A 26,954-nucleotide genomic window follows, 5' to 3' on the forward strand; every position below is an offset into this window, starting at 1 on the left:
ATTGTGTGATTAGAGCTTGTAGTATACTCAGTTCTGGCTATTATTTCCTCCAGTTTTCCATAATTGAATACAGCAGGGCCCCGCTTTTCGGCATTTCGCCTTAGGGCGTTCCGCTAATACAGCGATCTCAAATTATGACCAAAACTTTCTATACGGCAAGTTGTCTCATGCCTTATTTGACATTAAATGTCTAATTTAAGACATTAACCCTTTCAGGGTCCGTCCCGTAGATCTACGGCTTTACGTTCAGGGTCCAAACCGTAGATCTACGTCATGAGCTCAGCTCACTCTGATAAACTGTGAGTGGTACATTTGGGCCTAGATATGAGAGAATACATCTATGTGGTATGTGTGCACCACATAAAACAGATCCTGCAGCACACTGTGTATAATGAGAGAAAAAAAACTGAAATTTTGATTTTTCGATTAAAACAGCGACTTTGCAGTGTTTTTTCGTATGTTTTTTTATAGTTGTATTTGCGATTTCTTGGTCTTATTTGATAGAATGGAAGACATATTACAGAAATAGAGATGATTTTGATTGGTTTTAGCACTGGAAATGGCTTGAAACTGAGCTCAAAATAACAGAAATGTTAAATTTTTGCCGATATTCAAGAGTAAACAAACGACCTCACATGTCTAATACACGCCACCTGGTGGGTCTAATATGCATTCACAAATATGGTGATGATATTTATACAATTATTACAGTATTGCATAACAGTAAATCTTCTATTTTTTGGTGTGAATAAAAATTCATTATGTGAATAAAAAATCAAAATGGAATTTATTTGTAAAGCCTCAAAACGTAGCTAATGAACAGAGGAAATGTTAGTTTAGTTCCAGGAATACCTACATTGTTTATTCTGGACCCTATTTTGAAATTGGAATATTTTGAACTTTGTGTTAAATTGGCCAAATTAACAATTTCCGATCACTTTAATTTGTAGTTGAAACAGTTGACTTGGCGATTTCTTGTGCTCAATCGATAGAATATAAGTAATACTAGTGAAATAGCTAAGAATTTGGTTGACTGGAATAATGTAATTGGCCTAAAAATGGGAGTCAAAGTCGGCAAAGTCGCCGATTCGTAAATATCGCTGACATATCAAAATTCGCGAGAGCATAATTTCGCCAATTTTCCATCAAATTTCGTACTTTTTGTTTTATTACCTTCACAAAAAGATTCTCTACCATTTCATAAGAAAAAATAATTTTTTTTTTTAAATTCTTGGACACTGGGGGCACCACTTCAGATTTGGGCCTTGGACCCTGAAGGGGTTAAATGTCTAATTTTACATCATTATAGACATTTTCATTAATCCATCTATGATATTTTCTTCAAAATTATATAAGAAACATGTTACAGAGCATATAAATGTGCTGTTTATATGTTATGGAGATGTGTTTGGGTGGAGGGAAAACATTACATAATACTAATAATAATCACTCTTGGGCACATTAAATGTCTTATTTTACGTTAATATAGACATTTTCATTAATCCAGCTTTTATATTTTCTTCAAAATTATATAAGAAACACGTTACATAACATATAAACATTTTGTTTATGTACTACAGAGGTGTGGTAGCCGGGCGGAGGGAAAACATTACGTCACTCCCCTTAATACATAACGCTTTTGTTTACAATTCTCGGCATGAATTATTCATTACTTCTCCCTTTGTTTATGATGGCATCTAAAGGTAGTTGTTAGAAACTATTAAACTCAGTGACCATGGTATGTCGATGGTAATAATATAGCTCTGGGCCACATTAAATATCGTGTAGCTATGTAAGTAGGTAGCCCAGGCGGACTACATACCTACATTATTATTATAACTGATAATTATACATATATGTGCCTGTACCTATGTAAACTTACTGTGCTTGCATACAGGTACACATTAAAATCACTAAGAGTGTCTTATTAATAATATTAATATTAATATTAATATTATTAATAATATTAATAATAATAATAATAATCCCTAAGGAGCATTAAATAATATCGTATAAAACATTATTATAGACATTTTGCTTAATCCATCTAAATACACCCCACAATAGAATAAATTAACATATGAGATGTGGTAGCCAGGTGACTTGTAGGACTTGTGGTAGCCAGGTAACTTGTAGTCCAACATCAGAGAAAAATGTGTCACTATAATATTATTGGGGGTAACTAGAAAATTATTCCTTTCGTATGCCTTCACTCAGGGTGTTATTTCTTGTAAAAATGGTGTTGCATGAGAATGAGTGTTTCTCTTTATTTATTCTTGTCAGCATAGTTGCTGATCCCCTGTATATGTATATGTTATCTGAGTATCATAGTTAGTACCATCTATATGTTTTACAAAGATGAACCCTTTGCTAGACCCAGTGGCTAGCATGTGTGACATCACGTGATGCCGTATGTGAGCGTGAGACACGCTGTCTCTCTCTTAGATTACGCGTGAACCTAAAGGCAACAGGACAGGCTAGGCTGGGCTCCCTTCTCACACTCTGCTAATATAAGTGTTACCACCCAACAACTTGTGTTTATCTCCAACCATCATATCTCCACGAACCCTCTCAACATTCTACTGTATCAACATGGAGACAACTCGTACACAATGTAATGTGACGAAAACCAGACACATTCGTTTGGTTTGTTTACATTATGTGTGGGTGGGGTGGGGTGGTGAGGGCTGCCCTTCCTGCTACCCATACTTCCCTAACTGACTTCATACAAATAAAACTCACCTCTCACCCTACATTAAGACTACAAATATTTTAAGGTAATTAATGAGTGTACTATACGTATATGCATTTTATCGCTCTAGGGATCTTAACCCTTAACCCTTTCAGGGTCCAAGGCCCAAATCTGGAGTCACGCACCAGTGTCCAAGAATTTTCAAAAAAAAAATTTGTTATTTTTTCTTATGAAATCGTAGAGAATGTTTTTGTGAAGGTAATAAAACAAAAAGTACGAAATTTGGTGGAAAATTGACGAAATTATGCTCTCGCAAATTTTGATGTGTCAGCGATATTTACGAATCGGCGATTTTGCCGACTTTGACTCCCATTTTAGGCCAATTACATTATTCCAATCAACCAAATTCTTAGCTATTTCACTAGTATTACTTCTATTCTATCGATTGAGCACAAGAAATCGCCAAGTCAACTGTTTCAACTACAAAATAAAGTGATCGGAAATTGTTAATTTGGCCAATTTAACACAAAGTTCAAAATATTCCAATTTCTAAATAGGGTCCAGAATAAACAATGTAGGCATTCCTGGCACTAAACTAACATTTCCTCTGTTCATTAGTTATGTTTTGAGGCTTTACAAATAAATTCCATTTTGATTTTTTATTCACATAATGAATTTTTATTCACACCAAAAAATAGAAGATTTACTGTTATGCAATACTGTAATAATTGTATAAATATCACCATATTTGTGAATGTATATTAGACCCACCAGCTGATGTGTATTAGATGTGTGAGGTCGTTTGTTTACTCTTGAATATCGGCAAAAATTTAACATTTTCGCTACTTTGAGCTCAGTTTCAAGCCATTTCCGTTGCTAAAACCAATCAAAATCATATCTATTTCTGTAATATGTCTTCCATACTATCAAATGAGACCAAGAAATCGCAAATACAACTATAAAAAACATACGAAAAAACGCTGCAAAGTTGCTGTTTTAATCGAAAAATCATGATTTCAGTTTTTTTCTCTCATTATACAGAGTGTGCTGCAGGATCTGTTTTATGTGGTGCACACATACCACATAGATGTATTCTCTCATATCTAGGCCTAAATGTACCACTCACAGTTTATCAGAGTGAGCTGAGCTCATGGCGTAGATCTACGGTTTGGACACTCACCGTAAAGCCGTAGATCTATGGGACGGACCCTGAAAGGGTTAAATGGTCCAAACATATATATACATTCTCTCGTGTAGTGCCCCAAATATATATATACGTTTCATTTGTCATTCATTCAACACTGGCACGATAGGCCTGAGTCACTTAGACATGAGAGAATGGGTGTGTGCACTCAGTGTGCACCATGTGAAAAAATTGGAGATGCCTGGGTACCACATGCTCTTTTTTTCTATTAAAAAAAAAAACTATTTTTTTTCCTCAAAATATTCGGGGCGCTGCACAGGTGAACATGTATATACGTTTGGACTGTTTAAGGATTAATGTAGTCAGTATAAGTGGCCAGGCAGGATGCCATACCTCCCACACGACTTTCTTCAAATAAATACTTTTCATCTCTCACCCTATATCAAGACCATTAAGACTACAAATATTTTAAGGTAAGTAATGTGTGTACTGCATATGCATTTTATCACTCTAGGGAGCTTTAAGCGTCATAGTATAGTATGTGTGGGTGGGGTTGCCAGGAGGGCTACCACACCTGACTTCTTAGAGTAAATACTACTCACCTTTTGCCCTACATTAAGACTACAAATATTTTGAGGTAAATAATGAGTGTACTGTGTGTGTATTTTACTTTTAATGCCTAGTTCTATTGCTAACTTAATATATGTTAGTGTAAACTTGTTATCTGGCATTTATATGCATTTATAAATGGGAAAAAAATGGAGTTCTGCTTTCCGACGAAGTCTGCTTTCTGGCAGTAGCCTGGAACCTAACCTGCCGAATAAGTGGGGCCCTACTGTAGTTGGAATTTTTCTTCATTGAACATCATATTGTTCTCCGTTGCCCATTGGAAAACTTGGTTTATATTTTCTTGGAGATTTGCCATGTGTTCAATGGATGACACACTCATGCAGATCTTAGTATCGTCTGCAAAGGATGATATGGTGCTGTGGTTTACATCTCTGTCTGTGTCTGATATGAGGATGAGGAACAGGATAGGGGCAGGTACTGTGCCTTGTGGAACAGAGCTCTTCACTATGGCAGCTTCCGATTTAACTCTGTTTGCCACTACTATTTGTGTTCGATTGGTTAGAAAATTGAAGATCCATCTGCCTACTTTGCCAGTTATCCCATTAGCAATCATTTTGTGTGCTATTACACCATGATCGCACTTCTCAAAGGCTGTTGCAAAATCTGCGTATACTACATCTGCATTCTGTTTGTTTTCCAGTGCATCCAAGACCATATCATAGTGGTTCAGTAGTTGCGAGAGCAGGAGTGACCTACTCTGAACCCATGTTGCCCTGGATTGTGCAGTTGCTTAGAGTCCAAGTGGTTTGCAATCCTGCTTCTTAGAAGATTTTTATGATGTGGGATGTTAAAGCTATTAGTCCATAGTTCTTAGCTATTGCTTTGCTGCCACCTTTATGGAGTGGGGCTATATCCATTGTTTTTAGTGGCTATGGAATCTCACCTGTGTCTGTGCTCCTTCTCCATAGCATACTTAGGGCCTGTGAGAGGGGGGTTTCTTGCAGTTCTTAATGAACACAGAGTTTCCCGGGGCTGAATGCATGGGCATGTTGTCAATGACTTTCTCAAAGTCTAGTGGATTTAGGGTTATGTCAGAAATATGGCATACATTGACAGGGTTTTGAGGCTCATTCATGAAAAAATTATACTGAATATAATTATATTCAGCATTATCATGTCTTCACTTTTCCTCCTATTAGTCAAAGATGGTACATATATCCAATGCCTCCATCATTTCTTCATAGCTCACATATTTATTTTTGTCCTCTTGCCGTATTAGACACAAAGCAAATTTACTGTATGTATATTTTTTGATCTTGTATTATATGACAAAATGTGGTACAGTACCTATAAAATTTTCTTAGTATGGTAAATGAAAATTGCTCAATAACTGCAGCAATCAAAATAGACCAGAGTACCTGTACTTTGAAGTTTGAATAATGACTAGGGGATGTTGCAGTTTGAAAGGTCATTTAAATTGTGATTGTGTTCACTTCTGACAAGACAGCTATTGCATGAGTGATGTTAACATGTTTTCTTCTTTGAGAGGGTCTCACTACCTTGATCAAAATAGTTACTGTAGCAAATTTTTATATATTGTGTATATGATTACCATATTTTCCAGCATATAAAGCATGCCCCCCCCCCCCCCCCCAAAAAAAAAAAAAAAGGAAAATCACCCTGTGTCTTTAATGCTCAAGGCCAGGGTTAAGGGTGGGCTTTGGGTTACGCTTTTGTAGTTGTTTACTAACGTTACATTACAACTGCTTGGAAACATTGTGCCAGCAAGCAGCCAACACTTGTGTGCCTGTGCCTTATATGCCAGAAAATACGGTAATATTCTGACAGCCATCTACATTCTATACTGTATGTGTATATGTTTTGCCGAATAGGTAAAACTTGCAATTTTGGCTTAAATAGCAACGCTCTTCTTGCCAAATAAGGCAAGTGAAAATTTGTGTATGCAATAATTTCACAAAAATTATTCTTAACCTAATGAAAAAAAAATATTTCATTGTGTTGGTTTATTGTTAAATTATTGTATATCTAAAATATATTTACTTGGATTAGGCTAAATTAAATTGGGCTTGTTATAATAAAGTTAGGTAAGTTTTCTAAGGATTTTTGGTACAAAATTATTAATTTTTACATGAACATAAATGAAAAAATATATCTTTAAACATATAAGAATTTTTTTTTAAAAGACTTAATTTTACACGAGTTCTTGCTAATTGACCAGTTTTACCTATTCGACACAAACGCACGCACGTGCACACACCCCTCCTCCCTCCCCTCTACCTACCCACCCACTCTCTCTCTCTCTCTCTCTCATGGCAGTTATGTTCCCGAGATCAGCACTTTATATAAATTCATACTATGTATAAAATTTTTTAAGTGTTTATTTTTTTATTTATTTATTTTTTTTTCAAAAATGATAGTTCCTGATACTCTACATTGTAGATGTGGGTGCTTATTAACCATCTTTCATCACCTACCAGTAATATCACCACCCAACACCACATATCATCACCTACTTCCGCCCTCTACCGTCACACCCAGTAATATTTTGTAGTGTAGCTACTACCACCACCACAACCTACCAACCCCCTCATCCATGACCACCTCCAGCACTGTATCCAGAGACGTGATGTCGCGATGAAAATACCTAAAATATGTAACAAACAGACGAGAGAGAATGAGAAAGAGAGAGAGAGAGAATGAGAGAGAGAGAGAGAGAGAGATCCTTAGCCTAACCCTGTCAAACCCTATGTAAAAAAAAGAGAATGAGAGAGTGAGAGAGAAAGAATGAGAGAGAGAGAGAATGAGAGAGAGAGAGAGAGAGAGAGAGAGAGAGAGAGAGAATGGTAAGAAACGGTTCCACAAACTGTGTAGGTGGGCTGTGGGTGTAAATAAGGGAAAAGAGAAGTGAGAAGATAGGCCCCCCATAACAGTGGAGATGCCTGTGGCATGGAGGGGAATTTTCCACGCAAGACCCAACCCAAATTATTTTTTTTTTACCAGTTTAGCTATGTTAAACACAGGCTAAAGCTGCATTTTAATAATTTTGGGATATAAATTTGATTAATGTTCAAATAAAAATGTGCTACCTAAAGCCATGTTATGAAAGGCCTTCCTGTATGTATATATATGTATGTATGCATGTATATGTATATGTGTAAAGGAAGAAAGTTGAAAGTGAATATAGATAAGAATAAGAGTAAGGTGATAAGGGTATCAAATGAGTTAGGTAAAGAAAAATTGGATATCACTTTGGAAGGAGGGAGTATGGAAGAAGTGAATGTGTTCAAATGTTTGGTAGTCTTGTCAGTGAATGGGTTTATGAAGGACGATGTTAACCATAGATTTGATGAAGGAAAAAGGGTGAGTGGTTCATTAAGGTATCTCAAAAAAAAAAAATTATCCATGGAGGCAAAGAAGGGAATGTACGAGAGTATAATGGTACCAACACTCTTGTATGGGTGTGAAGCATGGGTTGTAAATGCTGCAGCAAGGAGGAGGCTGGAGGCAGTGGAAATGTCATGTCTAAGGGCAGTGTGTTGTGTAAATATTATGCAAAGAATTCGTAGTGTGGAAATTAGGGGAGGTGTGGAGTTACTAACAGTATTATTCAGAGGCTGAAGAGGGGTTGTAGAGATTGTTTTGGTTATTTAGAGAGGATGGAGCAAAATAGATTGACTTGGAGGGTGTATAAATCTGTAGTGGAGGGGAGGAGGGAGTATGGGTTGTCCTAGGAGAGGATGGAGGGAAGGGGGTAAAAGAGATTTTGTGTTCAAGGGGCTTAGACATGCAGCAGGCATGTGTGAGCATGTTAGGAGTGAATAGAGTCGAATGATTTTTGGAACCTGACGAGCTGTTGGAGTGTGAGCAAGGTAATATTTTTTGAAGGGATTCAAGGAAACCAGTTAGCCGGACTTCAGTCCTGGAGGTGGGAAGTACAATGCCTACACTTTAAAGGAAGGTTTGGGATATTGGCTGTTTGAAATGATATCTAAACTATCATATTTGAGTGCCTCTGCAAAGACAGTGATTGTGAAAGTTGAATGATGGTGAAAGTGTTTCTTTCTGTCTTGGGTCACCCTGCCATGGTGGGAGACGGCTGTGTTAAAAAATATATAGAGAAAATATTGTAATTGTACAGACGAAATAGAGATAATTTATCATTCACAATATATGTGTTTTAATGCCCTATATGTACCATTTCGAAGTTGTCATGTCTATATCGACATTTTTTGCATTTTTTTACGAGGCACTAAATAGTTGCAGTGTGGTTCTACAATGACTTTAAAGTCATTGACATTGCCTATTCCAGAAAATTAGCAGGTTTCAGGATTTTAGATGTTGATGCTCTTTTCTCAAGTCTTATAAATTTCAGTCTGTGATAGTGACTAAGGTACGTAGTAGGTTGGCAAAAATTAAGTAAATCATCCAGGGGGGTACTGTAACCTTGTCAGGTGATTGTGAAAAAAAAGCATGTTAAATATTTTGCACTCTGTTAAGCTTGCAGATCTTTTCTTTCTGCCTCATAAACATGTAAGATGGCATGTAAATCTTACAAACTACCACTTAAATTGAATATACACCACTTTTTCTTTCATGTGTGTTTCTTAATACCTGTAGTTTTTATTTCTGTAATATTTTCCCTTACAGTTTGACCCATACGCTGTCACAACCCTGAAATTATATGTCCCATCAGTGTTGCAATTAAAGAAAAATTATCTTTTAAAATGGTAGAATCTTTTTCTAAAGATAATAACACCAAAAATGTTGTGAAGTTGAAGGTCAGTGAGCACTTTATGCCACTGATTGTGCCCACTTTGAGATCTATTTTATCCAGTTCCTTTACTTAAAGCAACCTAATTTCTGGTTATTTTGCTGGTACTGTATGCCTTCCATTCTATCAATTGAGCACAAGAAACCTCGCATTGAACTATCACAACTACCCTATAAAGCACCCAGTAGTCAGTAAAAGAAGCCAAAATAACCAATTTAGGTATTCCAGCCACTAAAACAACCTTTCCTCTGTTCATTAATGATTAATTTTACTATAAAAAGAACCTGGAAATGGAGCACAAAGTACAGGAAATGTTTGATTTTTGCCGATGTTCAAAAGTGAACAAATGATGTCATTTTCCAATAAATGTCCAAATAGCCATTCTAATACGCAGTCATGAATGGGTTGATGTAATTTTTACAATTATTACAGTATTGCAGTAGTCTGCATAACAGTAAATCTTCTATTTTTTGTTTGAATAAAATTTCAAAATAAAAAGCAAGAGTAATATCACAGGGACCTGGAGACATGACTGATGAACAAAGAAAATGTTATTTTAGAGCCAGGAATGTCTGCATTGTTCATTCTGGACCTTATTTTGAAATTGTCGTATTTTTTAATTTTCGTGAAATTGGCCAAATTGCAAATTTCTGACCATGTTATTGGGTAGTTGAAATCGGTAAATGGGCAGTTTCTTGTACTCAATCGATAGAAAAAATAGAGTTCTGAAGAAATAGTTATGAGTTTGGTTGACTGGAATCATAGCCCAGGCCTCTCCCATTTAATACACGTACTTGCTATCCATTTTGGACTCATCACAAAAAATGTAAGTTTTAACCTTTTTCTTGGCTAATAAAATGTAACTAAGAATGATTGGTCATGGCTTAGGCCATTCAAATAATTGAAGCAAACCCAGTATATACCCATAAAACAAACTATGAAGACCTACACCAACCTTAATCCTTTCAGGGTTTCCGACGTACTAGTACGGCTTACGCACCAGGGTTATTGATGTGCTAGTATGCCTAAATTCTAGCGCCTTCAGATCCAGCGAGAGAAAGCTGGTAGGCCTACATATGAAAGAATGGGTCTATGTGGTCAGTGTGCACAGTATAAAAAAATCCTACAGCACACAGTGCATAATGAGAAAAAAAAAAAAATTTGACCGTGTTTTTGGTTTAAAACAGCGAATTTGCACTGTATTTTCATATGGTATTTATGGTTGTATTCTAGTTTTCCTGGTATCATTTTATAGAATGGAAGACATATTACAGAAATTGAGATGATTTCGATTAGTTTCACAATGAAAAGTACCTTGAAATTGAGCTAGTAGCAGAAATGTTCGATTTTTGCCCAAGTTCAAAAATAAATAAATAAATGCCATGTGTCCAATACACGTCAACTGGTGAGTCTAATATTCTTTCACAAGTGCACTGATATTATTTATACTATTTCTACACTAATGCAGTAGTCTGCATAACAGTAAATCATCTATTTTTTCTGAGAATAAAAATTCAAAGTGGAAAGCAAAAGAAATGTAAGAGGAGCCTGGGGATGTGACTAATGAACAGAGGAAATGCTATTTTAGTGCCAGGAATGTTTGTCTTGTTTATTCTGGACCCTATTTAGAAATTGGCGTCTTTTGAAATTTGTGTGAAATTGGCAAAATTGCTAATTTCTGACCACATTTTTGGATAATTGAAATCGGTAAATGGGTGGTTTCTTGTACTCATTCGATAGAAAAAATGGAACTCTAGCTAAATAGTTATGATTTTTGTCGACTAGTACACTGGAATTGGCTGAAAATAGGGCTCAAAGTGGGCGAAATCGCCGATGCGTAAACATCATCGAGACTGCTAACTTTGCGAGAGCATAATTCCGTAAGTTTTCCATCAAATTTCATGCTTTTGGTGTCATTATGATCGGGAAAAGATTCTCTATCTTTTCATAAGAAAAAAAATTTTTGTTTTTTTTTTTCCCGAAAAATTTTCGACCCTGAGAACAAGTGTAGGAGAAGGCCTCTCGACCCTGAAAGGGTTAAGAAAATTGTGAAAAATTAGATAATTCCTGTGCAATCAGTGGTTTGCCAGTGTGGTCATGGCCTGGGTCTTGTCCATGAGGTGACCCAGCAAAAAAGTCTGTTTCAAGCCACTACCTATCTGCAACAGATCATCTCTATTTCAATAGTCTGGCAACTGATATCAAGAAAATGCCAGTAAGACCATGAAACCCACTACAGAATATGCCTCAAAGTTGCTAAAATAGATGACAAGGAGAGGCATTTAGGTTATTAACCCTTTGAGGGTCGACAGGCCCTCTCCGAAACTCGTTCTCAGGGTCGGCCAAATTTAAAAAAAAAAAAATATTTTCTCTTATGAAAAGATAGAGAATCTTTTCCCGATCATAAAGACACCAAAAGTTTGAAATTTGATAGAAAACTTACGGAATTATGCTCTCGCAAAGTTAGCGGTCTCGGCGATGTTTATGCATCGTCGATTTTGCCCACTTTGAGCCCCATTTTCGGCCAATTTCACTGTACTAGTCGACAAAAAACATGAATATTTCGCTAGAACCCCATTTTTTCTATCGAATGGGTGCAAGAAACCACCCATTTATGAAATTCATCTATCCAGTACAGTGGTCAGAATTTAGCAATTTTGCCAATTTCACACAAATTTCAAAAGATGCCAATTTCTGAATAGGGTCCAGAATAAACAAGAAAGACATTCCTGGGACTAAAATGACATTTCCTCTAGTCATTAGTCACGTCTCAAGGCCCCTCTTATATTCTTTTGCTTTCCACTTTGAATTTTTATTCTCACAAAAAATATAAGATTTACTGTTATGCAGACTACTGCATTAGTGTAAAAAATGGTATAAATATTATTGGTGCACTTGTGAAAGAATATTAGACTCACCAGTTGACGTGTATTGCACGCTTGGCACGATTTGTTTACTTTTGAAGTTTGGTAAAAATCGAACATTTTTGCTACTTTGAGCTCAATTTCAAGGCACCTTTCATTGTAAAACCAGTCAAAATCATCTCAATTTCTGTAATATGTCTTCCATTCTATAAAATGAGACCAAGAAAACTAGAATACAACAATAAATACCATACGAAAATACACTGCAAAGTCGCTGATTTATTCCAAAAAAATGGTCAAAGTTTTTTTTTTCTCATTATGCACTGTGTGCTGCAGGATTTTTGTTAGACTGTGCACACTGACCACATAGACCCATTCTTTCATATGAAGGCCTACCAGCTTTCTCCCACTAGATTTGAGGCCGCTACCTTTTATAAACTAACATTGATATAGTGTACTATAGCACAGGATATTAATATAGGAACTAGAGTAAGTTAATGTGGGTTTTATATTGGAGATTTAGCTCTAGTATATAACATAAAGTATGTTGAGTAATGGTTGTAGGCTGACAAAATGGTAATAAAAGGACATTTGTAGCAAAGGCTTTTTTTTTTTCATTTACATGTTTCACCCACTGCATGTGAAATACTTTATAAATGAGAGTTGCTTTGCCGTGAGTGTCTGCTGTGAACATATGACAGTCATTTCTGAACCCAGAGATAATATATTTTGTGTAGTACTGTAGTTTTTTAAATTGTGTACTTTGCAGAAATATTTAAGATTCCTAACTGGAATTAATGACATTGTCATCATTGCTGACTTTTGGTGAATGACAAAAGGCAAACATTCCCTACAGGACAGTGATAAAGCAGGTGTGGGAGCTACTGGATCCAGGTCAAGTCAAACTTCTGCTACCAAGTTGCACCAGTGTCCCTACTGTCCATACGACACTTACAGGAAAGACCACTTAAAGATACACATTCGCACCCATACGGGAGAGAGACCATATGCATGCCATTATTGTCCTTCTCGATTTATTCAAACAAATGCTCTTCGTAAACACCTGCTCACTCACAATAGGGCAAAATTAAAACATCATTGTATGTATTGTACATATTCAACTTCCAAGAAACGTGCTTTAATTCTTCATTTGCACAATCACACTGAAAGCAAGTAATATTCTTGCAAATACTGTACTCTTCAGTTCTTTCACATTAGTACTCTTCAGACTCTCATTCATATCCATACTAAAGACAAACTTTGTTCATTGTATCATCAGATTTTTAAGGATCATAAAACTAGTATCTCATATGTTTAATTAAATAGAGTACATATTAAATTTAATGGCAGTGTAGTAGTGATTATTATTTATTGTATTTTGTAGCCTATAAAATGTTACCCGGTTAGATGTATATCTGGAAAAAGTAAGCATTTCACATTTATTTTTCTCAATTAATATTTATTTTATATCTTTACTGGAGAAAATATTTATTTTATTATTAACAATTAATATATTATTTTAATGTTATAGTAAAAATGGCTTTGAAATATTGTGCAAAGTGGAAAATGACTTCATTTATCCTCATCCTCTTTAATACTTATTTATTCAACAAATTTTGTCAATGCTGTTATGCATAGCAGCATAGTGTGTCTAGCTAAATACATCATCTGCAGTTATTTGTTTTATAGGATGTATCGTACCAATTTTCTTTTTTGCTTCATTGATTTTCAACTTCAGAACATGGCATATTATAGTCCTCACAAGGAAAAAATGCTAAGTCATTACTAAAGTAAAAAATAGAATAAGTCTACTGGTAGGTTTGTGATGCATTATAACACGTGTAAAGACTTCACCGTAAAGATTTATACTCATTAACAATTTACGATTGTATTACAGTACAGGTACCTGTAAAAGGCATTATAGTGGTTAGATTTAGGTACCTGTTTGTGTGTTAATATATTGGTGTAGTGACTAGTAACCAAATTAAATAGTAAAATAATATGCAGATGCCAGCTTTAGTACAGGATCATGTATGGGCGACTCCTGACTTGTGCCTCTCTGTTCATTGCATTTATGACCATTTATTTCCTGATGAGATAGCCCTTAAAAATCTAATTTTCACAGGATCAAAACTTCCATTTGTAACATTGTGCTCATGGGCAATAACAGTTCATCGCAACAGCATGGCTAGCAAAGGTTCTCCCAGAACCGACTAGGTCGCTAACGTAGGGGTCGCCTCTACAGGCATTTTTCATGTTATCATTTTCACATTATTTCTATTCATCTTAGGAATCAGAATAAAGGAAATACTTTTGCAAAGAGGAAATGTAACATAATCTGTAATTTTATTTTAATGTTTAATATTTAAAAAGTACATAAAGGCAATTAAGTAAAACTGCCAGAAAACCCAGAGGCCAGCTGGAAATCTTAAGTATGATTTGGCTAACATTATTTCCACAGTAGCCACTGTAATGTTAATCATTAACAAATAATGAGTAAGTGGAAACAAGCTTTTTTTATATAGGATTTAATGTGCTATTGGAGTGTGAGCAAGGTAATGCTTATGAAAGGATTTGGACATGAGTCCTGGTGGTGGGAAACATCTCTGAAGGAAGTGTAGGGATGTAGTAGTTTAGAGGGCTGTTTGAATTGTGATGTTCATATACTTCTATCAAGATGACTGTTGAATGAATGTTGGGGAATTTGTTTCCTGGTCATCTTACCCTGAAGGGAGATGGCCAGTGTGGTTAAAAAAAAATATACTAAAAGTATCATAAGATAGTACAGGTAATAACTGCATATTTTAATGAAAACCCATTTTAATAAGAGAAATAATATTACAAACACACACATTAAGGTCAGTTTGGGTATACACTGTGGTTCAGTTTCTGGGGCATTTTTATGTCCTATAATATACCTGATATTTGCAAATCTATGGAAATTTTTACGTTTAAGTTTTAATCGTAAGTAAGAGCATAAACTGATGCCCCCCCCCAGAGCATAAACTGATGCCCCCCCCAGAGCATAAACTGATGCCCCCCCCCAGAGCATAAACTGATGCCCCCCCAGAGCATAAACTGATGCCCCCCCAGAGCATAAACTGATGCCCCCCCCAGAGCATAAACTGATGCCCCCCCCAGAGCATAAACTGATGCCCCCCCCCCTTTTTTTTTTTTTAGGATAGAAGGTTGTATTATATAACATTAAACTTACGCTTGTGGTGTCTGCTCTAGATTTCCACTCGTGGCACAGACTACCTTGGGTTTCCATTGGTTGTGGTTCAGACTGCCTTAAATTTCCAGTGGTAGTACAGACTACCTTAAATTTCCAGTGGTAGCACAGACTACTTTAAATTTCCAATGGTTGTAGCTCTAATTACCTTAATTATGTAGTGGTTGTATCACAGACTACCTTAGATTTTTAGTGGTTCTAGCACAGACTATAGTACTTTAAATTTCCTATGGGTGTATCACATTTAAGCTTTATCAGTCCATTCCATCTATCTACCACTATTTGAAAAGAAGTACTGTACTTGCTATTGTGTTTTTTCTACATCTCATTATACTAATTTGAAATTGTGTCCCTCCTCCCCTTTGTTCTCCCTGTTGGTAATTCAATAAAAGCTTCCTTAATTGAACTTTCATATCCTTCTACAGTATTTTTAAGAGATTGTCTTCTATCTTTCAAGGGCAGTGGGAAACCTTTAAGTTGTTGGTTTAGCTCTGAATGACCTATGTAAGTTTAGCACTTCATTGTAAATGCTCTGAAGGAGGGATGGGGATGTTGCAATATTGGTATTGAATTAATGATGGTGAATGTATTTTTTTTTTTTGTCACCTTTGGTGGGAGGTGGGCATTTTGTCTAAAAAAAAAATGGTGTTTTATAAGAGATTCTAGAAATAAACTGAACAACTTTTGACACTGGAACTGAAAAACAGCAAAATCAGTATAATCTGTGCATAAGTTGATAAAATCAAATAAATTTTTGCAAAGGTAGAGGCAGGTTAGCAATCAGTGGAGGGGAAGGGGGGGAAGAATTACTGTCTTTTAGTTGCAGCATATTAACCTTTAAACGGTCCAAACATATATATACGTTCTCTCGCTTAGGGCCCCAAACGTATATATACGTTTCATTTGGCATTCATTCAACATTGGCATGATAGGCCTGAGTCACCTAGACATGAGAGAATGTGTGTGTGCACTCATTGTGCGCCATATGAAAAAAATTGGAGACGTCTGGGTACCACTTGTTCTTTTTCCCTATAAAAAAAAAAACTTTTTTTTCTCAAAATATTCGGGGCGCTGCACAGGTGAACTTATATATACGTTTGGACCATTTAAGGGTTAATCTCACAACAGTGGGAGCTGGTAAAGGGGTTAGACAATAACTCAGTGGTAGAGTATATTAACCCTTTTAAGTTTCGGCCGTACTAGTAAGGCTTACGCCCCAGGGTTTTTGACATACTAGTACGCCTAAATTCTAGCTCTCTCAAATCTAGTGAGAGAAAGCTGGTAGGCCTACATATGAAAGAATGGGTCTATGTGGTCAGTGTGCGCAGTACAGTGGACCCCCGCATAACGATTACCTCCGAATGCGACCAATTATGTAAGTGTATTTATGTAAGTGCGTTTGTACGTGTATGTTTGGGGGTCTGAAATGGACTAATCTACTTCACAATATTCCTTATGGGAATAAATTCGGTCAGTACTGGCACCTGAACATACTTATGGAGTGAAAAAATATCGTTAACCGGGGGTCTACTGTATAAAAAAAATCCTGCAGCACACAGTGCGTAATGAGAAAAAAAAAACTTTGACCGTGTTTTTGGATTAAAACAGCGACTTTGCACTGTATTTTCGTATGGTATTTATTGTTGTATTCTAGTTTTCCTCGTCTCATTTTATAGAATGGAAGATATATTACAGAAATTGAGATGATTTGGACTGGTTTTACAATGAAAAGTACCTTGAAATTGAGCTCAAAGTAGCAGAAATGTTCGATTTTTACCAAAGTTCAAAAGTAAACAAATCATGCCAAATGTGAGTCTAATATTCTTTCACAAGTGCGCTGATATTATTTATACCATTTCTACACTAATGCAGTAGTCTGCATAACAGTAAATCTTCCACTTTGAATTTTTATTCTTACAAAAAATAGAAAGCCAAAGAAATATAAGAGGGGCCTGGGGATGTGACTAACGAACAGAGAACTTGTTATTTTAGTGCCAGGAATGTCTTTCTTGTTTATTCTGGACCCTATTCGGAAATTGGCATCTTTTGAAATTTGTGTGAAATTGGCAAAATTGCTAAATTCTGACCACTTTATTGGATAGTTGAAATCGGTAAATGGGTGGTTTCTTGTACTCATTCGATAGAAAAAATGGAATTCTAGCGAAATAGTTATGATTTTTGTCAACTAGTACACTGGACTTGACTGAAAATAGGGCTCAAAGTGGGCAAAATCGCCAATGCGTGAACATCGTCGAGACCGCTAACTTCGCGAGAGCATAATTCCGTAAGTTTTCCATCAGATTTCATACTTTTGGTGTCATTATGATCGGGAAAAGATTCTCTATCTTTTCACAAGAAAAAGTAATTTTTTTTTTTAATTTGGGGACCCTGAGAACAAGTCTGGGAGAGGGCCTGGGGACCCTGAAAGGGTTAACATTACATAAATAAGACACCTTATGGGTTATGGCATTTTATTGTGAAGATGTTTCATCCAACAGAGACTTTTATTAATTGATCAAGTCCCTGCTGGACAAAACATCTTCACAATAAAACTCCATAACCTGCATTGTGTGTTTTATTTACATACACAAGGGGTGAGGCTTCCAGTTTTCTTAATATTCTTTTACCTTTGTTCCTAATGTTGTCTAGTAAATCACTGGAGGGTCTGAAGATGTGCACCACCATCAGTACTTAGCATTTTCACACTATCACTGTCTTGCCCGAGGCATGCAGATACAAAAATTCAGATGTCCCTCTAAACAACAAATGTCCCTTTAGAGCACAGGCACTGTACTTCCCACTTCCAGGACTCAAATCTGGCTAACCAGTTTCCCTGAATCCCTTCACAAAATATTACCTTGCTCACACTCCAACAGCTCGTCAGGTTTCAAAAACCATTTGTCTTCACTCCTATCTAACACGCTCACTAATTTATGTTTGTGAGACTCAAGTCTTCAATTCTTGCCCTGCCATATGAATAATAAAGCTTTGTTGTTCAGCATTGTTGATTTCAGGCCACTTTAGCATTATTATACCTGCCATTAAAACTTTACTACCCAAAGATTGAAAGTATTTTCTGACATCCCTGTGACTCATAAACTTCCTCTGAAAGAAGCTCCTTTATATATGTGGTGGGGCATTATAGTTTTTGTTGTTGACTGTGCCGAATTTGCTTCAGCCTCCCTTGGGGTGGCCTTCATATGTAAAGGCTAAACTAAGGACTTTCCATTGCATTTACTATACTGTGGTGTCCTTGGGTGGGTAACACATCTTTGGTGGGGAATAGAGGTCAAACAGGAGGCTACTGAATCAGTTAGTTGGTCTTGCAATGCTTTCCTCTCTCCAGTGGGCAGTTTATTTTTTGGCCAGTACGTAGCAGTTATTGAGGAGGGCTTTTTTTTCCCCTCTCCCTGTGACTGCTATTAGGTGCTTTGTTGATCTCTCACATATTCCTCTTCCTTAGCCCTGAGGTCATTGTTTTAGTAATATGTAAGGCTTCCCTTGCTAGACATGATGGTGGGTGGGAAAGTGGGGAGCTAATGTTTAATTTTTATTGCTTTAGTACCCCTCAAGGGAAATCAGTGAGGGCGCTCTAGAGCTATGATACCGGACTTAGCCTCCCTTCCTTGAATTGACCCTGAATGCCTTCCATTTCCCAGGCACTGTATGACCCTATGAGTTTAATGCTTACCTTCTGATTAACCCTTTGACTGTCGCGGCCGTATATATACGTCTTACGAGGTACCGTGTTTGACGTATATATACTCATAAATTCTAGCGGCTTCAAATCAAGCAGGAGAAAGCTGGTAGGCCCACATGTGAGAGAATGGGTCTGTGTGGTCAGTGTGCACCATATAAAAAAAATCCTGGAGCATGCAGTGCATAATGAGGAAAAAAAAAACTCTGATCGTTTTTTTTTTAATTAAAATGCCGACTTTGTGGTCTATTTTCATATAGCATTTATGGTTGTATTCTCGTTTTCTTGGTCTCATTTGATAGAATGGAAAATATATTATAGAAATAGAGGTGATTTTGATTGATTTTACTATAAAAAGAACCTAGAAATGGAGCTCAAAGTAGGGGAAATGTTTGGCAAAAATCAATGTTCAAAAGTAAACAGATGATGCCATTGTCCAATAAATGTCCAACTAGCCATTCTAATATGCGGTCATGAATGGGTTGATGTTATTTATACAATTATTACAGTATTGCAGTAGTCTGCATAATAGTAGGTCTTCTATTTTTTGTTTGAATAAAAATTCAATATAGAAAGCAAGAGTAATATCAGAGGAGCCTGGAAACATAACTGATGAACAAAGAAAATGTTATTTTAGAGCCAGGAATGTCTGCATTGTTCATTCTGGACCATATTTTGAAATTGTCATATTTTTTAGTTTTCGTGAAATTGGCCAAATTGCAAATTTCTGACCACATTATTAGGTAGTTGAAATCGGTAAATGGGCAGTTTCTTGTACTCAATCGATAGAAAAAATGGAGTTCTAAAGAAATAGCTATGAGGTTGGGCGACTGGAACAATGAAATTAGCCGAAAATAGGGCTCAAAGTGGGCGAAATCGCCGATTTGTAAACAGTGCCGAGGTCGCTAACTTCGCGAGAGCATAATTCCATCAGTTTTCCGTCAAATTTCGTTTTTTTGGTGTCATTACAATCGGGAAAAGATTCTCTATCATTTCATAAGAAAAAATAATTTTTTTTTTTAATTTTGCGACACCAGGAGACACCTCAGGATTGGGGGTTGCGACAGTCAAAGGGTTAAAATAAAAAACTTTTAGGAGTATATATTGTTATTGATTCTTCTACATTGTCTCTGACTATGGTTTTGGCACTCTTGACTCTCAACAGCAATTTGCAAGTTTTCAGTGTGATACCTAGCCACATTCCTTTCACTCTGCAGTCAAGACAACTGTTGTTTCAGATCTCATTCCTCATATTTTAGACCTCTTCCATTTCCTCTACATGAGGTGAATGGCTCACACACCAGATTACATACTTCACTACAGCCCAGTGAGCTTCATGTGTGCTGTGCAGTTATAAAATCAGCTAGGCAGTCTTGGCAGCAGCTGACCTGAGAGTTACCATCCCTAGCATGCCCTCACTTTGCCTTTCCTTTGGAAAGCCCTGTCTTCAACTTATACACTTTTTTTTACTGAAACTGCTTAACTTGGCTGGCTGCAAGTGCATCATCTCTCTCTCACTAGTAGTGCTTCAAGGATCAAGCCTCCACCACTCCTCATTCTGAGTGATCCACACGAGTTTAGCACTTTAAATAAATACGTATAATAATAATTATACCATGAAGCTAGGCGTATTAATTTTTTTCTAAAAATATATTATTCCTCTATTTTTATTATTTGACTGAGACTGACTTGTTATACCAACTCTGACTTTCCTTATTAGCTTATAATCGTGCCATTCATACATATCCTTTTGCCGATATCCTCCCTCAGCCTTGTAGTGCAATAGCTACCCACCTTCGCACCCGTTGGCAACAGCGTTGGTCAACTCTGCTCGGTAACAAACTTCATTCTATTAAACCGAGCATAGGTTACTGGCCGTCTTCTTGTCATCAGTGCCGAGGTTGGGAGACCACTCTCTCCCGCCTTCGCATTGGCCACACTTGTCTTACTCATGGGTATCTCATGGAGAGGCACCCTATTCCTCTCTGTGAGCAGTGTCAAGTTCCAGTATTGATTAGCCACATTCTGTTAGACTGCCCTCTCTATCAACGAGCACGCAGAATTTACCTCCAACGTTGTCTTCGTTCTACTACTTTCTCTTTACCTTCCCTTCTTGCTGATGGACCCTCCTTTAATCCTGACTCTCTCATTGACTTCTTGACAACGACTGATTTACTCCACAAACTCTGATGATACTTTTCGCACTCCCCTCAGCCCTTTCTAGTTCAGTCTCTTGCTGCCCTTTACCCTTTCACAATCCACTACCCCGCTGTTATCCGTAACCTATTACTCATCCATCTCCCTTTTGCCACCTGATGCCCTCGCTTCCTTCCTGCCCTGCAGCGCTGTTTAGCCCTTGTGGCTTAGCGCTTCTTTTTTATTATAATAATAATGTAGTGCTTTATGGCCCATATAAGTTTGGCATATTTTGTGAATATAATAATATGACTCGTGTCTTTTTATCTTCCATTAATGTTTTCCCTATTACTGGTCCTTCCAGTCCAGGCTGCCTCTCCTCTCAGCCTTGCAATGCTTTATGACCCTTGTGGGTTTGGCACATTTTGAGTAGAACAGTGATTATAAAAATAATTATCTCTATTTATGTTCCCTGTTCCTGGTCCTTCCATTCAAGTAAGCCCCCTATCTGCTTTAACAGTTTCTTAGAGTATCTTGTATGTCCTAATCATGATTTCTCTAGTCCTTTGCCAGTGTATGTATGTATGTTTATATGTAGTATATATGTATGTATTTGGACTGTCAAATACAGTGGACCCCCGGTTAACGATATTTTTTCATTCCAGAAGTATGTTCAGGTGCCAGTACTGACCGAATTTGTTCCCATAAGGAATATTGAGAGGTAGATTAGTCCATTTCAGACCCCCAAACATACACGTACAAATGCACTTACATAAATACACTTACATAATTGGTCGCATTGGGAGGTGATCGTTATGCGGGGGTCCACTGTATATTGCATTACTGCTGGTGTGTGTGTTTGTGTACATATGTATGTATTAAGACCATAGAATATATTGTATTACTTTTATAATGGTCATTTTCTCCAGAAGAGGCGTTATATCTGCAAAAAAGCTCACACTAAATACGATATGCATTATACTGTACTATTTTTGAGTACAGTACATGTATAACAGCATTCTTATAAGTCATTGACATTTTTAATAAAGAATATGGGAGATTTTGTGTTTAATTCCAACATAAGATTATTTTAGATTTTTACTTCATGACCCTAAAATAGAAGCCGTCTCCGACAGGGAGGAGCGGAGAGTGCCATTGAGGGGCCTAGCAGGGACGGAGCCACTGCAGCCAGGAAGACTGTCGTTCCCAAAATGAAGTTGCACCAGTGCCCATACTGTTCTTATTCCACTGCACGAAAAAATCATTTAATTGATCACATTCGCACTCATACTGGGGAGAAGCCATATTCATGTCCATATTGTCCATCCCGGTTTGTTCAGAAAGGCACTTTGAATAGTCATATTCGAACCCACACTGGTGAAAAACCCTACATGTGCCCATTGTGTCCTCAGAGTTTTGCCCAGAAGACTAATCTTAGAAGTCACTTATGTACTCATATGGGAAAAATTCCACCTGTTAGTCAGTACTGAAAAATTGCAGGTGTGTGTATATGTGATGCATGTGATGTATGTGATGTGTGTGTGTGTGTGTGTGTGTGTGTGTGTGTGTGTGTGTGTGTGTGTGTGTGTGTGTGTATATTTTTTTTTTTTTTTTCAACAAGTCGGCCGTCTCCCACCGAGGCAGGGTGTGTGTATATATATATATATATATATATATATATATATATATATATATATATATATATATATATATACACACACACACACACGCATGCATGCAATTTTGCAGAATGACTTATAAACATACCTACTCCATAAGTAACAAACTGTGATGAACATGCTTGTATTACATTAATTAACAATTCTTGGACGTTTACTCATATAACATGATGTAGAGTACAGCATATTGATTCTAAATAAATTGAATAATACATGTAGTCTTTCTGTGGTATCTTTACTTTTACTTTTATTTACCTCATATTTCTGTAAAAAAAAAAAATGACGTGTGAGGAGGATTGCTGACAAAAACCAGAAGAAAGAGTACCACATAAGAACAAGCTGTTAAGCAGATGATGTTTTCCTAAAGATGAGTTTTGTCAAATTTGTTGAAAAATTACAAATGTGTTGTGTGCCCCAAACATATATGTGTTGCTGGTGCATATATTTTATTGTAACCACTTTAGTGGCTGGTGTTGATGCCAAAACCGATGTTTATAGTGCTTTGATTGGCTGCCCTAGGGATGTCTTTTCATTGTTTTACTTATCTGACATGTGTGATTACCCTAGTGATGGTAGATAGAAGAAATGATCCATGTCAGGGTCACTCACATTCCTGGCATAATTGAAGACTTATGTGATCCTCCCTTTGCATCCTTTGATGACATGTCAGGAATATTCATGAAAAGTCATTTCAGTCTTTCACAGGGAATTTTGGTAGTAAGGTCTGTCTTTACTAAGAAAGAAACCAATAGTATAAGTTTGCTGTTTTTGGTTTTCATGTTTTGGTCTGAACAGAAGCGTACGAGATATTCTATATTGGTGAAATTTTGCTTCATTCTTGCAAGTTTCTTGCTCTAAGCACACAGTTAACAGCTAGGGGTTCCTTGAGGAAGTCTGTCAATACTTGTTACAAACACTCACTAAATTAATGCCTCCCCCAACTTCTTATCAAAGGATGCAGGGAAAGTTAATACAAATCTTTAGTGGCACCAGGAAATGGTGTCATTCTTCCACCAGGGAGTTCTACCACTACAGTCTTGTGCTTGCTCATGTCAAGCAGTATTGAGGCCTCTTGACAGAAAACTAAAACAATCAGGTACCAGAACAACCTCTTGCACCAAGTGTGTGCATCTAGACCAGTTCTTGGGGGGAAGGGCAGGAAGTAACAAAGTGTGTGGGAGAAACATCACAGAACATTAATACAGGGGTTCAGGAATATACTAGATATCTTGGCAAGCACAACAAACATGTGTAACCACCACAAGAAACATGCTCATGTCATGACCTAGAATAATTGTAGATGAATGGTTCAGAGAACCGACATGTTGTTGAATTAGACACGTGTGCAACTCTTGGGTATCTTTATTGAGGAAACGTTTTGCCACACAGTGGCTTCATCAGTCCATACAAAGGAGAAACTTGAAGAACAGGAGGAGAATGAGGTAACCAGTCCCTCAGCCTTGAGTCGATGTGGTCAGTCCATCAATCTTGAATAGAATATGGCATATGAGCGGAGAAGCAGCTTATAAACCGTAGACAGGTGAGGGGCAGCAGTCGTAGGTGGTGTCACATTTGTCCAATGTGGAAGTAGGTCGTGCCCAAGGGTTAGGCAAGTGAAGAATTCCCAAGTATTAAGATCCCAAGAAGTTGCAGTGTCTGACAGGATTGTAGATGAATGGTTCAGAGAACCATTCCCAAGAGTTGCACATGTGTCTAATTCAACAACATGTCGGTTCTCTGAACCATTCATCTACAATCCTGTCAGACACTGCAACTTCTTGGGATCTTAATACTTGGGAATTCTTCACTTGCCTAACCCTTGGGCACGACCTACTTCCACATTGGACAAATGTGACACCACCTACGACTGCTGCCCCTCACCTGTCTACGGTTTATAAGCTGCTTCTCCGCTCATATGCCGTATTCTATTCAAGATTGATGGACTGACCACATCGACTCAAGGCTGAGGGACTGATTACCTCATTCTCCTCCTGTTCTTCAAGTTTCTCCTTTGTATGGACTGATGAAGCCACTGTGTGGTGAAACGTTTCCTCAATAAAGATACCCAAGAGTTGCACATGTGTCTAATTCAACAACACCTAGAATAATGCCAAGTTAATCATCGGGGAGAGACAGATGAGTAAAAGCTTTGAGAAAACTCTATTCCAAACTTTAGACACTGTTGAACAAGTTCAAGGGAAAAATGTATATCTCAGAACCACAGCTAATGCTAGTTTGCATTCAGAACCTCCCAAAGAAAATGGAATAAAAAATGGAGGAAAAGAAAGAAGAAATGATGTATAAGTTACAAGAAGTCTTTATATATATCCAGAGCCACAAAAGACAATAGAAACTTGTAGAACAAGCAGTATTTAAAAAGTAATTCTTTAAACATTGCTTTACCTGTTGTGAAACTACTCAGCAGTACTCCATCTGTGCAAAATGGTTGGGACCTGGTCTGCTTCAGAAGATGGTATTTCTCCTAATTTTGAAGTCAGTCAAAAAATAAATTGCTAATATGTACCAGTGTTTACAGATTATTCAGCATAATTGCAGTGATTCTTAACTCTTTTAACCTTTTTAAGTTGTCATAAGGGTTTTTTTTATTTCCTCGTCAAAACTAACTTAAAGATTAATTTCTTTGGGAAAACCTCTTAAATATTACAGCAAAAACAAATATGAAAGTGAAGTAGATCAGTGACACAGTTATTAATAAGAACTTGTGTGTATTCATTTATAAACAAAAAATACATTAGTCTTATTTAGTGGCACTTTTGTTGTTGATATTCATTAGTGATGATGCTGAAATGAGCTTCTTATATATATATATATATATATATATATATATAATATATATATATATATATATTTTATATATATATATATATATATATATATAAATATTATGTATATATATATATATATATACAGTGGACCCCCGGTTAACGATTTTAATCCGTGCAAGAGGGGTAATTGTTATGCGAAATAATCGTTATGTGAATGAATTTTCCCCATAAGAAATAATGGAAATAAAATTAATCCGTGCAAGACACCCAAAAGTATGAAAAAAAATTTTTTTTTACCACATGAAATATTAATTTTAATACACACAAACTGAAAAAGGCATGCACACTTACATGACACTTACTTTTATTGAAGATCTGGTGATGATTGATGGGATGGGAGGAGGGGAGAGCATTATCTTCTTACTGTTTAGAAGGGGAATCCCCTTCCATTAGGACTTGAGGTAGTAAGTCCTTTTCTGGGGTTACTTCCCTTCTTTTTTTAATGCCACTAGGGCCAGCTTCAGAGTCACTGGACTTCTTTCGCACAAGATATCTGTCCATAGTGGCCTGTACCTCTCGTTCCTTTATCACTTCCCTAAAGTGTTTCACAACATTGTCAGTGTACAGGTTGCCAACACGGCTTGCAATAGCTGTGTGAGGGTGATTTTCATCCATGAAGGTTTGCACTTCAAGCCACTTTGCACAGATTTCCTTTATCTTTGTAGTAGGCAACTTCTTCAATTTCTCTCTCCCCTCCTCTGAACCAGTTTCCCCAGGTCTGGCCTCTTGCTCTTGAAGTTGATCTATCAGCTCATCAGTGGTTAGTTCTTCATTGTCCTCCTCCACCAACTCTTCCACATCCTCCCCACTAACCTCCAACCCCAAGGACTTTCCCAATGCCACAATGGATTCCTCAACTGGCACAGGATTCTCAGGGTTAGCCTCAAACCCTTCAAAATCCCTTTTGTCTACACATTCTGGCCACAGTTTCTTCCAAGCAGAGTTCAAGGTCCTCTTAGTCACTTCCTCCCAAGCCTTACCTATAAGGTTTACACAATTGAGGATATTAAAGTGATCTCTCCAAAACTCTCTTAGAGTCAGTTGAGTTTCTGAGGTCATTACAAAGCACCTTTCAAACAGAGCTTTTGTGTACAGTTTCTTGAAGTTGGAAATAACCTGCTGGTCCATGGGCTGCAGGAGAGGAGTGGTATTAGGAGGCAAAAACTTCACCTTAATGAAGCTCATGTCCCCATAAAGTCGCTCTGCCACGTCTGTAGGATGACCAGGGGCATTGTCTAACACCAGGAGGCACTTAAGTTCTAATTTCTTTTCAGTTAGGTAATCTTTCACATTGGGGGCAAA

The 26,954-nt window shown here is 37.0% G+C and overlaps 1 protein-coding gene across 12 annotated transcripts in view; it reads left to right on the forward strand.

Moving 5' to 3' along the window:
- LOC128685760 (protein tramtrack, beta isoform) overlaps positions 1-26,954 on the forward strand; it is a 149,873-nt gene that overhangs the window by 48,695 nt on the left and 74,224 nt on the right. The window contains exon 6 of one of the 12 annotated variants that reach the window (XM_053772389.2): positions 22,264-22,697. The exons of 10 other annotated variants lie outside the window; for them this stretch is intronic. In XM_053772389.2, coding sequence (XP_053628364.1) covers positions 22,264-22,617 — 354 coding nt within the window. In that variant the 3' untranslated portion in view covers positions 22,618-22,697. Of the gene's footprint in view, positions 1-12,918; positions 15,696-22,263; positions 22,698-26,954 lie in introns of those variants that run through there. One more of the 12 variants, XM_053772391.2, reaches the window with a different exon arrangement.

This window comes from Cherax quadricarinatus, chromosome 23 (assembly GCF_038502225.1).
Source record: "Cherax quadricarinatus isolate ZL_2023a chromosome 23, ASM3850222v1, whole genome shotgun sequence".
Lineage (NCBI taxonomy): Eukaryota > Metazoa > Arthropoda > Malacostraca > Decapoda > Parastacidae > Cherax > Cherax quadricarinatus.